Below are 15,808 nucleotides of genomic sequence, written 5' to 3'. Positions count from 1 at the left end.
TGGCCCACCAAACAACTCCATCTCCAGGCAAGCGCAACTATGCAATGTAAATAAGAAAACACACTTTGCACACCTCGTTGAAACACTGTACATCCAAAACGTGATTCCACTCAAAAGTCTTTTGTGGGTGTTATCGTCACTGTAGTATATATGATGTATTAGAGGTTTGTTCTGCTGTGTACGGCAATGAAAAAAATATTAAATCAGAGTATATTTCCGGTAAAACCCCATCTAGGGTGTGCATCCACATGCGGCCCATGACCAGACCCCCCATTCCCAAAAATAATATAAAAAATAATGTAAGTAGTATATTTTTGACAAATGCTTGTTTTGTATCAATGTGATAAACCCTTAATACATGGATGATATGTACTTACAGCATTATATTGCTTTTTTTAATTGAAATATAGCATCTGTAGCTTGTAATTGTGGCAAAAGGGGTAATGTGACCCAGGCAGTTATTTGACAGCTGCACTGATTAATTAATTTTGCTCACCACTGCACTGGGGTCTAGACCAAATCTAAACCAAACTTGGAAACCTTCAGTTTACAACAGGCAGGGAACACATTTCGATTTAAAAACATAAGGAAATAGGCTATGAATAATGGTAAGTGTATCTTACAAGCACTTTCCTGGTGGCGGTACCTAAGGCGGCTAATTGCACAGGTAATAAACGTGCTGTTTCATAACCGCACATATACCATAAATATTCATGGCGGTTATGAAAAGTACATTTACATCGTTTTTTTTTAACTGATTAACTTCATTTCCCCGGGGCGACGCTTAACATATGACGATTGGTTAAAGTATGCAAAAGGGCGGTAATGCCTTTACTAAATTAGTCCAACAAAAAAAACCAGCCACTCAGCATGCAAGCATGCTTTTGAAAACAAAGTGAGGCAGTTATACTCATTCTTTCCTGGATTTCTCAAAGCTTCTCTCTGATAGGCTCAAACGCCTGTCAGTCAGAGCCTCGCAAAGTTCAGTCCTCCAGTGCTAGTTGTTTATTGGCCCATTTCATATCAGTCACACTCAGGATAGACCGAAAAATATTTTCCCGACTGCGCAGGTAAAAAGAACCCGGATGGCTTATTTGATTGGCTAAGAAATGGACATGTTGTGATTTGATTGGTTGCTCTACTGGGGGCAATTCGATAAGGGCGGAGCTAACAGGGTTGGGCGGCCATGTTGAAATTGTTACTGACAGTTATTCGGAAGAGTTTCTTGTCTCAAGTGGACAATTGAAAAGAAAGATTTGTCCGGAACACAATAGTGCCAGAATACACGTTTATTTTGTATGTTTTGTTTTTAAGATGGACCCAGAAGAGCGACAGAAGAAACTAGATGCCGGCAGAGCTAAGGTATCTGTTTTAGTACAAAAAACCTTTGATAAGTTTGCATAAATCTAAGGGAGTTTGTTATTGATTAAGCAGATGGGATAGCTGTTCATTTGTATTTGGGGAAAAAAACACACGCGTACATGTCCTGTTGTTCTTGGAGGAACTGAGGGAATTGATGCATTTAAGTTGAATGCAGTCATGTATTTGAAATCGGTGCTGATGGATTTCCTAAATTCGCAGTTTGAAGGAGCAAGACCTCGTTGTATGATATTATAATATAAAGAAACAATTTAGGCTATTTATGATGCATATTCTGGGATCACACTACAGTATTTCTTAATGATCACGAACGTCTTTTGAAACGGTTGGTGTTTTGAAATCAAACCCTTTTTAATTGTTAATTTGTTCAGTCATTAGCTTAAGTTAAGCCTAGTATGTGCCCACATTATAATTAACTGACATGACTAATTGAAACACCTAAGTGTAAATCAGTTTTACTTAGTTGCAACTCAAGAACAGTTTCAGAGACCATTAAGCAAGTGTTTGGGGGGGTTAACATTAAGATTTAAAAGTTGCAAGTTTTGCATCATCGTTCTATGTATGAATACATTGCAATATTGACACCCTTTACACTGTAAAAGGCACAGAAACATCTGAGGTAATCTACTACAGTTCCCAATGCATTACCAGGTTATCAGCTTCAAGCAAAGTTCATTTTGGTCTTTCAGCAAAAGTGTTGCCTTTATATTGAATTTTTGGTTCTCTGTGTTGACTGGCTCTGGCCATGCAGGTTTGTTTCTTGCAAACAGCAGCTGGTGGGGGTCATGCTTTGGCCTGTGTGTGGGTGCACAGTCGGGTCCCTGTCCTTACAGCTGCCGTTCATGAATGTGAATCAAACTGGATGCTGCTAGTCAAGATAGAAATAACTCCCTTGCAGGCAACCTGCCACCAACTCTTACCAAGTTATCTAACACGTCTGTTTTTTAAATCTTCACATGCATAGAGCTACATGCGTCTGAGTGATGAGGTTAAGTAGCCAGTGCAGTGAAAAAAATAATTTAAAGGAAAGCATTCAGAAGCTGGTTAGAGTGAAATGCAAAATTGCTTTTGGATAGTGTATTACAACTTCAATAACATGCACTGAAATAGTAAGACATTATAAGAACCGGCTAACTTCCCCAGATACAGGACTTCCTTTCAGTCCAAACGCCTTGAGTGAACAATCAGTCTGAATCTGCATAGAAATCGGTGTCGTTTGTAATCCTGTCAGCAATCGTATTTGAACGAATGGGTTTAAGAGAAGAAAAGGTTCCTTGGTGTACAAAGTATAGATGGTTTCTCCTGGGGAATCTGACACACTTCTGTCTCTGGGTAAGACTGGATTTTCCCAGGTGGTGGCTAAATTTAGTACATTGTAACATATCTGATGCAGAGTTGAGGGCTGAGCTGCAGAGGCAGTCTTGTCTGAAGCAAAGCCTAAAGCATATGAGACAACAAGTGCCTCTATTAGGATGCATTTCATTTGCTGAAAGCAGGACAGCTTAGGAATGAAATTCTAACTTCTAGAACAGCTGTTATAATGTGAAAGTTTTGCATTCTCATTTTGTTAGTGCATTGGGTTATATATATACACATGAGAGTAGTATGAACAATTTATTTTCTGCTTTTAGGTCAAATTTTTCATTCCCTTAATATGTCATGGTTACCAGTAGTCTGCTATTGTAACTAGTCTGCTAAATTAACCATAATAGAAACAAAATTGTAATCTGAATTGTAGGATGTTTCTCACATTTGCAGCCTCTTGTTAGGTTCAAACTGTTCCATATTTGAGATCACCTTGTTGTGTGGCCAAAGTTTCATTGTGTGTCAGATCCTGTAGATGGTGTAAGAGGGCCATTATGGGATCAGCTGGAAATATCAATGGAAAGTCCTGACAAATGTGCAGATAATGTGTACAGCTGCTTGGATTAGCACACATTCACCAGGATTTAATATCAACATATGAATCTCAGAACTTTATTTTATGCCGTAATTGTATTATTGGATTGCTCAACCTTGGCCATCAGTGCTTCTGGAGACCTGATCCCCACAATGTGTTGACCTTATGGCCCTTCGTGGTTGCAGAAAACCATTCACAATTGTTTGATCCTCCAATTCAAAATGAATATCCTAGTAACTAGGTTACACAGCTGTGTATGTTTGAAACCCACAAGAAACTGAAGTCATGTGCATAATTGTTGTTGTTTTTAATTGATGAGTTACTGACTAGAAGGCTCAAACTGTGATGTAAATTTCTAATTTATCAACCCAATTTCTCTTTCTAAGCACAATCGTCAATAGGCAGAGTAGCAAGAGATAATGAAAATATGGAGGGATCAGTATAGGGTGAGGAAGAAGACTTGTAGAGTTTGAGGTGACACAAGTAGGGGCAGGAGATGGCTGTTGGACACCTCTTAAGTGCATGCCCCCCCCCCCCCCCAATAATGAAACGAGTCAAATTTATAATAACCCAATTTTATTTTTCATTCAATTATGCTGAAGAGTTTCCTTAGATCTCCTCATTCTGTAGAGTGTATGGCTTTAAAATGTATATTTCCACAAATGTGACATACATTCACTATATTGAGTCCAGAGATTTTGACCCGATTTCTCCTGGAAACGAAGTCCATTTTACAGCTCCCGACTTGGCTGTAATTTGAGACTTGGCTTGCATGCTATCGTGGTGCTGTCTGGCCATTGAAATAATTGTTGATGTGGTGACGGTTCAAACCAAATGGGATAATCTTCTTAAATTAAAATGGTCTGTGAGGCAAACAAATCGAGATCAAACCTAGAAACATGAAGCAGATAAAGTCAATGTGAAACTGAAAGCTTGTTCCATTAGTGTGACATCGATTTTCCTGAAATCCACTTAATCCTGGCCTAGGCTTTAACCCAAAGTATTAAAGCCTTTGCCTATGTAGCAACAAAATCTTATCAGATTGCACTGGATGTGTTAGTAGTTGAAAGCGGCATTTTTGTTCTAAGTTTTTGTAGGATCTGCATGCCATGCATTGATGGGTAATTTAAAAACACTTTTTAGTGTGATAAGTTTGGATTGGCCTAGTACTGAAGTGATAACTGAAATGTTTGAGATTTCTTCTCTACATTTAGTGGAAACTAGAACAAAATCTGTTTAATATGTTAAAACGAAGTCAAATTATTTTGCTTTTTTCTTCCAGTGTTAAACTTGCTTCGGTCTTATTTTGCTCTCATTAGTTGGATAGAGTTAGAGATAGAGTTCGCACATGGATGTGGAAATAGTTCACTATTGCAGCCCCCTCATGTATAGTTGAATAGTTTGACACTGATTTAATGCACTGTGGCAATTTGGGGCATTAGTTTGTTCATTGGACTTCACTTCCTCCATGAAACTCATTGTAATAAATCAGTCAGGTCTGTAGTTGCAGAAGTCTTTTGAAATGACACTTGCTGTCGTTTTGCATTTCCTGGAGATTGAAAATAGAGAAATGTAATAATCTAATACAGATCCGAGGGATTGCATGCATTATACACAGTATATTTCCATGTCTGTGATTGTGTAGTATTCAAGCCCGTATCTGTCACTCACTGTTCTTTTTAACCTTGGCATAGAGTTTCTTGTTGGAAGGTAATCAAGTCTTATTTGTCTGCCTGCGAGACAATCATAGATGCTCCCTGTACGCAAGTTCCTCACTTTCAAATGCTCTAATCTACCCTAAGCTGCTTAAGGAGCAGCAGAGAGATGGGCAGTGGAATTAAACCGGGCTACTGTACTGTAGCCTTACAGCTGGACACAGTCGAGTGTTTGCAGCAGAGTTTGGAGTTGTTCAAGGAAACCCTGAAAAGATCTGGATTTGAGTGCTGAGCGTGCTGGAATGCTAGAAACAAATCTGGAAAACATCTCTGCCCATGACGGGACATCCTGTGGAGTGTGCTGTGGCCGGGTGCTGTGTCCACTCTAAACAACCACTGAGCTCCCTTCCTCCCTAGATAACATGCTGATCCTGTGGTCCTGCTACCTTTTCCTCACATACCTCTCCCTCTACCTCTCTTTCACCTTCCTTCGCAGCTTGCTCATTTCAGACAGCGAAAAGCAAAAGGTGACGGCACGCATCCGCCGAAAAAGACGGCGAAGAGGAAGGGCGTGGCTGTCCACTCGGATGACCTTCCAGCGCAAGAGTGCCCACTAGTGACAGAGGAGCTGTCCACCGACTGTGTGCAAAGGAGGGAGAGCAGCAGAGCCAGCGAGGTGACTAAAACTCTTCTCAATCCACAGTGTTTTTACAGTACTGATAAGCTACAGGCTTTGGGGTTTATGCATATTTTAATCAAAGCTATTTTTATTTCAACTTTAATATTAACATGTTAATGAGTACTGAGTTCCAGTTTTTAGATTCTTGGCATTCATGCTAGCCTACACATGTGCTTTGTCCTCAGAATAATTGTGAAATCCAATAACCCCTTTGCATGTTTTGCATGATCAAAGTTTTTTAAAACTTGACACCTGGGCTTCAGTATTAGTTTTACATGCAAAAGGAGTTTATTCGAAGTGCTGTACCAAAGAAGTATGAAAGGTTTCATTGTAAAAGTGAAATCTTTATGTATGTAATGTTTTTCTGTGCATTTAATCTATTCAGTCATGCTGTATTTAAAATGGTAGTGTTCAAGTTCAACAATCGATTGGTGAGCTACTTCACTTGGTGTCCAGATTACGGAGACTGTTGACTTCCTCACATGACAGCAGTGAAGTGCCTCTTAGCTGCTGTCAGGTGGAATTGGTACTTTACTCCATACACTGTGACAGCTGGCTATTTCACTTACTCCGGGAGACTTTTCCTTGATACACATTACCAAGTTGTTTGGAAGTGCTCCTGCCATTCAGGTTTTGTGGTTGTGCCAGTGTAAAGGACATTTGTGTCCAGGAGCAGCTGTGATCATAAATCTGACAGCGGAAGTGCAAAGAAGTGGTTTAAAGTTGCATGTTGCTGTCTAACATTTCATCATCTACTTTATTTTACCAGGAAATACAGGTTTGGTTTAATACAAATTGATTGCTACACAGGCCCCCTGATTCAGAGTGACCTTTCTCTCTTTAGCTTGAAGGCATTACTCTGTGCTTGTTTATCCTTATATGAAGGACAACCTCTATAGTGAGTTATTGCAATTTTTATACATGTGATTCTCTTTACACTAGACTCATGGTGAATTCTCAAGTTCCAGCACAGTTGGAGACCCTCACACTGAAGTAAGTAAATGCACATACTTTACAGGATGACTGAATGTATTGTTTAGAGCTCCAGGATTTCGCCAGATGTTTAAATGTTACCATGCCTACACAGTTGCAACCTTTGGTGCATTCAGAGCATTTATTTTCAGGCTTTTACTTGTGGCTTCTCAGCCTGTTTGGTTCAGGCTTTGTGGAGTTTGACAACATCCAAAAGTCCTGAGGAATACTCCAAATACAAAACATTGTAGATGGTTCTCAAAATAGTGATCGGAAAAATGCCCCAAGTATGAAAATTAAATGTTCACATTGTGCTGCAAACTCCCACATTATCCACTTTCCTTTCACGCAGGCAGCTATGTTATTAGACGACACCCTCCCACAGATGAGAAATAGGTCATCTGTTAAGCTGCTATGAGCAGATAGTGACACACTTAATCCTTAATAACAGGATGAATGTATGTTTTGGTTGAACCCGTAGGAGGAGCTTAACTCCGCCATGGAGCCGGCCCAGCTGGAGGTTCAGGAATATAAGCTGCGGATCATGGATCTCGAGGAGAGGCTGCTGGGGAAGCAGAGTGCTGTGGACCAGCTGGGTGTTGAGGTGGAGCAGTTGAGAGAGAAACTGGCAGCACAGACTGGTGGAGGCCAGCTTCAGGTATTCAAACACAATGGGGCCAAAACACTACTTTCACAAAGAAACCAGTTCATAGTAGGGCTGGGCGATAAATCGATAACAATAATTATCGCGGTAATTACTTATCTCGATAACGATGTAAAGACATTTAGATACATTTTCGATAATGTCGATAATTCGGTACAGCAGTCCAGTTCACCTCTGTGACGCAGCAGCAGCGCGGAGGAGTGACAGTAGCCCGCGGAGAGGAGCCCCCACTGAAACACTGTGCCTCAGACCCCTGCTCAGCACCCCAGAGTTGTCTGTGAATCCGGGCCGTGTCGGAATATCATTTGTTGTGGAGGAGCAGAGCAACTGTGGGTTTGGTTTGTTTAGTTTTAAAAACAAAAACCGAAAACAACACTACAAGCGATAGTCTGATGTGGAAAGGACTTTTGTGTCTATTTTATTCTTTCTGCTTTACATGATTGGAGACCGTGTAATAAATACACTTTTCTGTTAAGAGAGATTAAGAAGAGCTAAATTTGTATAGACAACATTATATTCAGACACGCATTACGTTACTGTAAGAAAATTTTTCCATTTGCAACAATACAATATTCGCTATTTATTGTTGTTATTGCAATCATCAAGATATGTGCTAGTAGATATGTATTTTAAACGGCACAACTTGACTCACTTAACGTATTACTCTTACTACAGATTTGTAACTGCCGTATTATTTTTAATTTACTTAGGAGACGCCCTACCAGGGCAAGTGACAGTTGAAACAAAATATACACGTTTCACGATTAATCATACAGTAACAGCAGCTACAATATAGCAGGTATAATTTAAAGTCTGCACGTTTCAGTCATGGCGTTTATGGACGCATTTATAAACCAGTCCTTAATATTTTAGAGGGAAACCCAGATCTGCTGTATTTATTTATGTATATTTATTCATTCATTCATTCATTTAACTTGTAAATGGGCACACGTTAACTAAATCGTGTTCGCCTTCATGCCAATTGTCTCTGCGGGGCTGTTATACATCAGACTGCAGATATTTATTTTGTTGACTGAAAAGGGAATTTACTTAATTTTACTTTAAAACATAATTAACCGTCTGGTTTCTTCAACTTTCACTCGGGGGCAAAAATCAGCCTTTAAACTTGAAAGAAATAATGATTGGACATTTATCGTGATAATTATAGATATCGACTGATATGATTTTTTTTTTTATCGTGATAACATTTTTGGCCAGTTTATTTCCTAGTTTATTTTCCATCTGATTGCTTGGCATACTGGGCTTCAAGTGGTCAAGGGAAGTTCTGAATGATCTGTTAAACATGTTTGCCAGGACTGCAAAGATGCTGATGTGGTTAGTCATAATTATTAATAGTCATAATTCAGCAAAGAATTTAAGGTGTCATATCCACTCTATGGGAATGAAGACTTTAATGTTAAAAGGTTGTCTGCTCACTTAACCATTTATATTTATATTATAACAATACTAGTTCAATCTGAACTAGTTTTATTTTTTAATGAATGTTTTTTTTTAAGTTCGTTTGGTGGAAATTATATTTGCTTGCTATAGATTGTCTTTTACTGCCTTTGGTGACCTAAATAGAACAAATAAGATTTGCTGCAATCAATAAAGCCCTGCTCTTCTAGCCCTGTACCATATATTTTTAAAGCATAGTTATTTTATTTATTTAGAGCAAATCTTTAAAATGCATTTTCTTAAGCCTTGTGATAAAATAGATTCTGGGTATTTGTAAGGTGTCATGGTTAATGCTTTTTACATAGTAACTCAGATACTGCATGTTTTAAAAGATCTATAGACAAACGAGTGACCCAGTTACACATGATTTTCACTGTAAATAGTTTGTATTACATTTTAAGCCTAGAGTATAATTTGTACAATTTGATTTCCTGCTGTTGGCTTAGATAACAAAAGCCTCTACCCTGCTGAGCACAAACGATTTGTTTTTAATGTAAACACACTGCTTTCTCCCAACCCCCCGAAGGAGCTTGAAACAGCTGTCCAAAACCGCAATGAAATAATCACCCAGCTCAGCGCCAACCTGCAGCAGGCCATTCAGAGCCGAGAGGAGGTTCAGCTGGAGGCCTTGCAGCTCACTGAACAAATCCAGGCCCTCAAGCTGCAGCTCCAGCAGGTGAGGCTCAGAGAGGACTGCTCAAGGCATTGCAGGAATCTTTATCTCTCCAGCCAAAGCCTTTGTATTCAAATAGAATACAAAGTATTCTTTAAAAGCCCTGTACACTCCAAGTTTTTACAGATTTAAACTTTGGGGATCTCATTGTTATTTCATATAGATTTTTCATAAGCTGAAACAAATACTGGATGTAATATGCATGAGGGTAAATATAATGTCTGTAATTGCAGGCAAGTGACTTCTTAAGGTTGAAGAGCCATAATTGTGCAGAGCTAGTCCAGGCGCAGCAACAGATAAGTGCCTTTCAGCACAGTCTAAACGATCAAATCTCCCAGCTAGACGCTCTTCAGCAGGAGCTTGAGGAATCGCAACAGGTAAGCGTTAAGTCTGCTAGCTTGCAGAAACATGATTGCATTGTATATGGAATATCCAGGTTAAACTTTCACAAAAGCCTCAAGCCTTACGGTGCTTTTTTTGTTTTTTTTTCTCTCCCCCTTCTCTCATGTAGAATGCTAGAGATCAACAGAATCTAATTGCACAAAAGGAGAATGTCATTACAGAGCTGCAGCAGAAGTTGAGCATCACCGGAGATACGGTATCCCAGTTACACAGTGCACTTTCGCTCAAGGACGAGGAGATGTCGGTCTTGCGGAACGAGATGCTCGCGCTATCGTCGCACCATGAAGCGCAGCCTGCTGGTGAGGATGGAGAGAGCCATGAAAATGTTCATTCACAGCTTCATAGACTCAAGCTAGAACTGGAGGAAGCTCACAAAGCCAGCCAAGGTCAGATCAAAGAGTTTGAGAGAGAGAGGAAGGAGATGGAAAAGCAGCTGTTGAGATACCGGGAAGATTTGCGGATTGCAGAAGAGCAGGCGAGAGAAGCACTGCATTTCAAAGCAGAGAAGGAGATGCTGAATTCAGAAATTGTCAAGCTAAGTGCTGTAGTTCAGGATCTGGAAGGAAAGTTGCTGGAGGAAGAGGAGGCTAGACAACAGCTGAAGGTAAAGTATGAAACGGACATCTCTAAGTATGACCTGCAGCTGCAGACACTGGTGCTGGAGAAGGAGATGGCCCTGGTGCAGATGGCTGAGACCAATGATAATGCTCTGAAGCACCTGCGAGATGAACATGAGGAGGAGGTCCAACGCCTTAGGCAGCAACTGGAAGGTCAACATGGCCCAAGTGTTGACTGCTACCGGCGTAACATAGAAGACCTCAAGGAGAACCTGAACAGAATCAAAGCCCGAAAAGATCAAGAGAACCAAGAAACTGCTAGCGAGTCCCAAGATTTTCTTGGACTGGATTTCTCCCTGCCTCAAGACCAAGGTGGTCATTTAATGGAGAAATACCTGTCTTCTGCAGCACCACGAGAAAGCTCCTGGTCAGAGGACTGTGTCAAAGAACAAAGCCTTGATGATCATTCTGAGAAATACAGGTTTGAGCTTGACAGTGAGATTTTACATGACCAAACAAAGAGTATGGTTTCAGTCCAAGGTTATCTTGATTGTTCAGAAGATCTTACTGGCATATCATTATCCATTGAAGATATAGATAATCGGGCTAAACCAGGCAATAAGCCCTTATCTTCAGTGCAGTTGGAGAAGTATACATCTGCCTTACAGGAGCTTGATGAAAGTACAGAGGCCATAGATTTGGAGAAAGCACTCTTAATACAACAATGCAAGGATTTGACAGAGGTGCTTGATGATAAAACGAAACAGCTGGAGGCACTTCATGTTGAGGCTAATAGATCATCTAATGAAGTACAAGAGGTCCTGGAGAAGTGGATGAAAGTGACTGAAGAACTTGCAGATTTACATTCTGCACTGGAGGCTGAAAAGCAGCAGCGGCTTCAGTGTGAAGAGAGAATTCGTGAAAAATCTCAAGGAGAAGAGAACTTAAGGAATAAGCTTAGTCTTCTTGAAAGTCAGCTGGAGCATCAGGAAAAAAATAATGCTAACACCGTGGTCAAAGACTCCTCTTTCACTATAGGAATGAAAGAGCTGATGAAGGAATTAAAAGAGGAAAATGAATTACTTGTGATCCAACTCAGAGAACAGGAGCAGTTAGTGAAGGATGTTCAGGAGCAGAAGTTGGCTGGAGATTCTGTGACCAGTGAAGTCCAGACTCTATTTGGTCGTCAGCTGTCTGCCCTGCAAACCCAACGGGATCAGCTACAGGCCCAGCTTGATGCACAGAAAGCCAAAAACCAAACTACCTCCGAGCTGCTGGGGCAGAAAACGCTCGAGCAGGAGACCTTGCAGGGGCAACTTCGGCAGCTCAAAGAGAGAGAGCAGAGCCTGCAGAAGATTGAAGAAGAAAATAAGGAATTGGAATCGAGGCTGCTGTGTGTTGAGCAAAATCTCTCCAATGCAGATGAAGCACTCTCTCAGAGCACTAGAGAGAAAGCTGATCTGGAGGAGCGTTTGTCCCAGTATGATATCAAACTCAAGAACATGGAAAACACTCTGGCTTCTGAACAAGAGGCTTGGAGCCATGATCTTCAGAAGTTTGAAGTGGAGAGGAAGAAAGCTGAAGTGGAGTATCTCCAAAAGGAAAGTGCCTTGGAAACGCAGCTTGCTGACCTCAAGAAGTCTATGGCAGATCTGGAAAGGGCACACGCAGAGGCAGTGGAGTGTCTCTTGCATCAAGAATCAGACAAGCTGGAGAAGGCAGTCAAGGAATCTGAAGATCAGCTGCGCTCCTCTTACAAGGAAGAGAAATGCAGACTCGAAGAGAGGCATCAAACAGAGGTGAGGGATTGCGTAGCAAAGTCCTTGTCTAGCAAGTTGTCTTTAAACGTAAACAGGTAGGTTTAGAAAACAAAACTACATGCATGCAGTGTAGAAGGGTTTAAAAAAACCTTTCGTAAACTCTTCATATTAATGTAATGTAACATTTGTTTTTAGGATTTCATGTTTATTAGAAAACATCTGCACAAATGAACTCTAGTTATTGATGGTAATTGTAATAAGTGGTTTTAGTCAGTTGTGTGTTTATTTTTCTAGATGAAACAGCTGAATGCTGAGATGGAAAAGAGGCTGTCTGATCTCAAGGCTGGACTGGAGGAGGAACAAAAGAAGCAGATTGGGCTGATTAAACAGGTGAGAGGCACATGCCAGCAGATGCCGGCACTACCTGGCTTTGCTTTTTCAGAGTGTTTTTGGAAGTTCTGATTGTTCTCCCTTCATAATGCTGCCTTCGTCTGGTCTCAGGTCCACGAGCGCGAACACGAGCGAGAGATGGCTCGTCTGGTCTCGACGCAGAAGCAGGAGCTGGTGTGTCTGCGGGCGGAGCTGAATGCTGAGCAGCAGGAGCTGTTTGACGAGCTGAGAGAGCGCATGGATGTGGCGCAGCAAGCCGAGCTACACCAGGCTCAGGTCAGACCTTTTCATCTTCATCATACTACCCTTGGCCCTCCTGGTCCTCTTTTGGTTTTGTGTTCTGCTTGGTCAAAGCATTCACTTATTTATGTATTTATTCAAGATTAGACCAATCAAATATATTTGCTGGAGACGGGAAATCCTCCTCATTATTTCTGGCTTTACCCTGAAGGTGTTGACCCTGTTTCCATGGTGGCATTGCCGTCCTTACAGATGGAGATGAACTTGGAGCTGGAGGCTCTTAGGCTGAGCCTGACCAATCTGCACACGGCCCAACTGGAGCTCTCCCAGAGCAACCTGCAGCGCGAGAAGGAGGCGGCGCTCAGCGAGCTACAGGAGAGCCTCAACAACAAGAGGGCCCAGGAGTGTGCCATGCTGCAGACGCGCATGCAATTTGAGCTGGAGCGCCTGCGGGAGCAGCACTGGGAGCAGGCCCAGCTCACTGCCCGGCAGCATCAGCAGGAGATTGGTGAGCAGAACCTGTATTCAGCTGCCTTCATGACAAACCTGTGCTGAAGGGGAGAGAAAATTTGAATATATTGAGAGAGGTTATATTTCACCCGTTTCATATTGCCCACACCTACCAGGTTTTTTTTGCGCCCTGTTTTTATTAACTTAATTTACTTACTATCAATCAATTACCTAAGTTTGCTTTTTGTAGGCTGTAGAATTTATAGTATTTTTCCTCTTTCAATTAAAAGCTTTCTTTAAGGCTCAAAATATTCCTAATTCTTGGGCTGCGTAATGAATTGGGATTATAAATTATTATAAAACCAATATGTTCGGTTTCCTGTAATGTCCCATTGAACCGCACCAAGCTTGACAACTTTTTTGTTTTATATCAAAGCAAATTGTTTCCATGGAGATGCATGTCTAGAGACATTAATTTTTAAGGAAGCATCTGTTTCTTGTTGTATGTTTCCAGATGAGCTGAAACATGCGTGGGAAACCGAGGTGTCTGAGCAGAAAGCCCACATGGAGGAAGAGCAAGCCAGTAAAATCGAGGTACAATAACTGCTTTATTTCAAAAGCTGTATTTGAGTAGGTACTATCTACATTTTTTTTTTTTTTTTTTTTTTTTTTACAATAGGTGCTGATACGCAAGATATAATGGGATTTAAATGTTTAATCCTGATTTGCTATTGAAAATGAACATTCTTTATTTGAAATTCTAACTGTATGTTGCACATTAAAAACATTTAATACCGAAGAAAAAAGCAGTGTGTAACTCAGATATGGGGAGATGCCGTAACGCTCAAGACTTGGTCTTCGCAACTTTCTCCTTTGTGAAACACTTGCTGTGATTGTCGGGATCTTATGTGCTGTCTGTTTTGCCTGCAGGGTCTAAAGCTGGAGTGGGAACAGGAGTCTCAGAGGAGGCTGGAAGAGCTGCAGCAGAGACTGACTGAGAAGCAGACAGAGCTTCAGGGCAGCAGACATCAGGAGCTGCAGAGACTAGAGGAGGAACTGAGCCGGGCACGGACGGACCGAGAGAAGGCTACACGTGAGTGTCTACCTTGTTAGAGGACTACTTGTCCATTCCTGAATGTGAAGGGTCTGGCTGAAGCATGTTGTGTATCATTTTCCACTATATGGCAGATCCCGTGGAATGAATTGCTGCCCATTTTTTCAGTAAGGCTTGGAATGGGATGCCTTTTTTTTTATATAACAGGGAGCATGTTTACATTAATTTATTTCATATCCACTGTACCCATTTTCAGGTGCGCTGGAGGAGTTGGAAGCGAGTCACAGGGACGTTCTACAGGATCTGGAGGATAGGCTGTCTCGTGAACACGCTCTCCAGCTGCAGGAACTGGGTACCAAGACCTCACAGACTGAGCAGCAGGTAAGGACTGCCCGGTTTAGAATTGCACAGCACTGAATTAACAGCGGCCATTAGTATGGCCTTTCTCAATTACCCAGTCAGACTGCTGCTGCTGCTCGCATGTCTGGTACATTGCTCTTCTTAAGTGTGTGGAAACTATGGATGAAACGGTTACCTGTTTCACGATAAACCACTGTGAAATTCATGATGGTTAGTATTACCGTTTCCAATTTTAATTATCATTAAAACAGTGTTTGATTACCGCGGTTTGAAAAACACATGGTAAATACTGTCCAGCATCAACCAAAGTTAGCAGCAGTCTGATGCAGGCGAGGTATAGTGTGGGATTTGTTTTGTGTGAAAACATGGCAGAAGGCAGTGACGGCGTTCGGGAGCGTCCTTTGTTTTCTGATGCAGTTTTGCCAAAACCACGCCCTGTTTATGCTAGGGGCGTGTCCTAGCCTTATAGGTCCGTGTCATTGGTCAACAGCTTGAGAGCGCTGATTGGACAGACTTGGAGAGACTCACAGTACGGTTACTTGTTCTGGTGTATTATATGAGTGCAATGTCTTAGTGTTGCGGGTTCTCTCTTATTGTGCTCTGTGCTTGTCAGATGTGATGAATGCACTTACCTTGTTTAAAAATGCCATTATATATGTGTTTCGAGGTCCTTCATATAAACAGTTACTGCGCTTCAATCTTACATCTCATACACTTATTACTGATGGATCTTCAGTATTTGAACATCATATAACCTTTCCTGTCCTTATAAGCTCCAGACATACAGACATATGTAAACGTTAGACATTGTCTGATTAAAACGCAGGTGTGTTTTAGCTCGGCGTTTGAGCAGGCATCCGATCTGGGAGTGTTTGTTTACAATGTAAATCGTGTTCAGCAATCAGGTCAACAATGGCAACGAGCTGAGAGAGCAGCGCACTGACTGATGATCGTGTCGCAATTGACCTGCCCAGCAGCAACACTCATTTAATGATTCACTGATTCTCGAGTCTGGCTGATTCGTTCGATTTAAAAAGAAACCAAGTTGCCTCTCAACTCGTTGAGTGTTATACAACTGCAGATGGGATGTCCCATGTTGGTTACACATTCGTTGCTTAGTGCATAGAGAGAAATAACTGTGTATGTATTTGTGTGTGTGTGTATATATATATATATATATATATATATATATAAATATAAATATATTAGGGCTG

General features: G+C 41.2%; 1 protein-coding gene across 5 annotated transcripts in view; it reads left to right on the top strand.

Moving 5' to 3' along the window:
* Nucleotides 1-1,205: 1,205 nt before the first annotated feature.
* The window catches only part of pcnt (pericentrin), a 50,423-nt gene continuing 35,820 nt past the window's right edge, over nucleotides 1,206-15,808 (top strand). For all 5 annotated transcript variants that reach the window (XM_066688578.1, XM_066688580.1, XM_066688577.1 and 2 more), the window contains exons 1-13: nucleotides 1,206-1,362; nucleotides 5,432-5,611; nucleotides 6,557-6,607; nucleotides 7,068-7,244; nucleotides 9,235-9,384; nucleotides 9,615-9,758; nucleotides 9,893-12,139; nucleotides 12,395-12,490; nucleotides 12,602-12,766; nucleotides 12,983-13,238; nucleotides 13,695-13,774; nucleotides 14,111-14,273; nucleotides 14,491-14,615. In XM_066688578.1, coding sequence (XP_066544675.1) covers nucleotides 1,315-1,362; nucleotides 5,432-5,611; nucleotides 6,557-6,607; nucleotides 7,068-7,244; nucleotides 9,235-9,384; nucleotides 9,615-9,758; nucleotides 9,893-12,139; nucleotides 12,395-12,490; nucleotides 12,602-12,766; nucleotides 12,983-13,238; nucleotides 13,695-13,774; nucleotides 14,111-14,273; nucleotides 14,491-14,615 — 3,882 coding nt within the window. In that variant the 5' untranslated portion in view covers nucleotides 1,206-1,314. The remainder of the gene's footprint in view (nucleotides 1,363-5,431; nucleotides 5,612-6,556; nucleotides 6,608-7,067; nucleotides 7,245-9,234; nucleotides 9,385-9,614; nucleotides 9,759-9,892; nucleotides 12,140-12,394; nucleotides 12,491-12,601; nucleotides 12,767-12,982; nucleotides 13,239-13,694; nucleotides 13,775-14,110; nucleotides 14,274-14,490; nucleotides 14,616-15,808) is intronic.

The sequence above is a fragment of the Amia ocellicauda genome, chromosome 16, assembly GCF_036373705.1.
Source record: "Amia ocellicauda isolate fAmiCal2 chromosome 16, fAmiCal2.hap1, whole genome shotgun sequence".
NCBI classification, from domain to species: domain Eukaryota; kingdom Metazoa; phylum Chordata; class Actinopteri; order Amiiformes; family Amiidae; genus Amia; species Amia ocellicauda.
The sequence above is the reverse complement of the archived record's forward strand: the minus strand, read 5'-3'. Positions and strand labels throughout refer to the sequence as shown.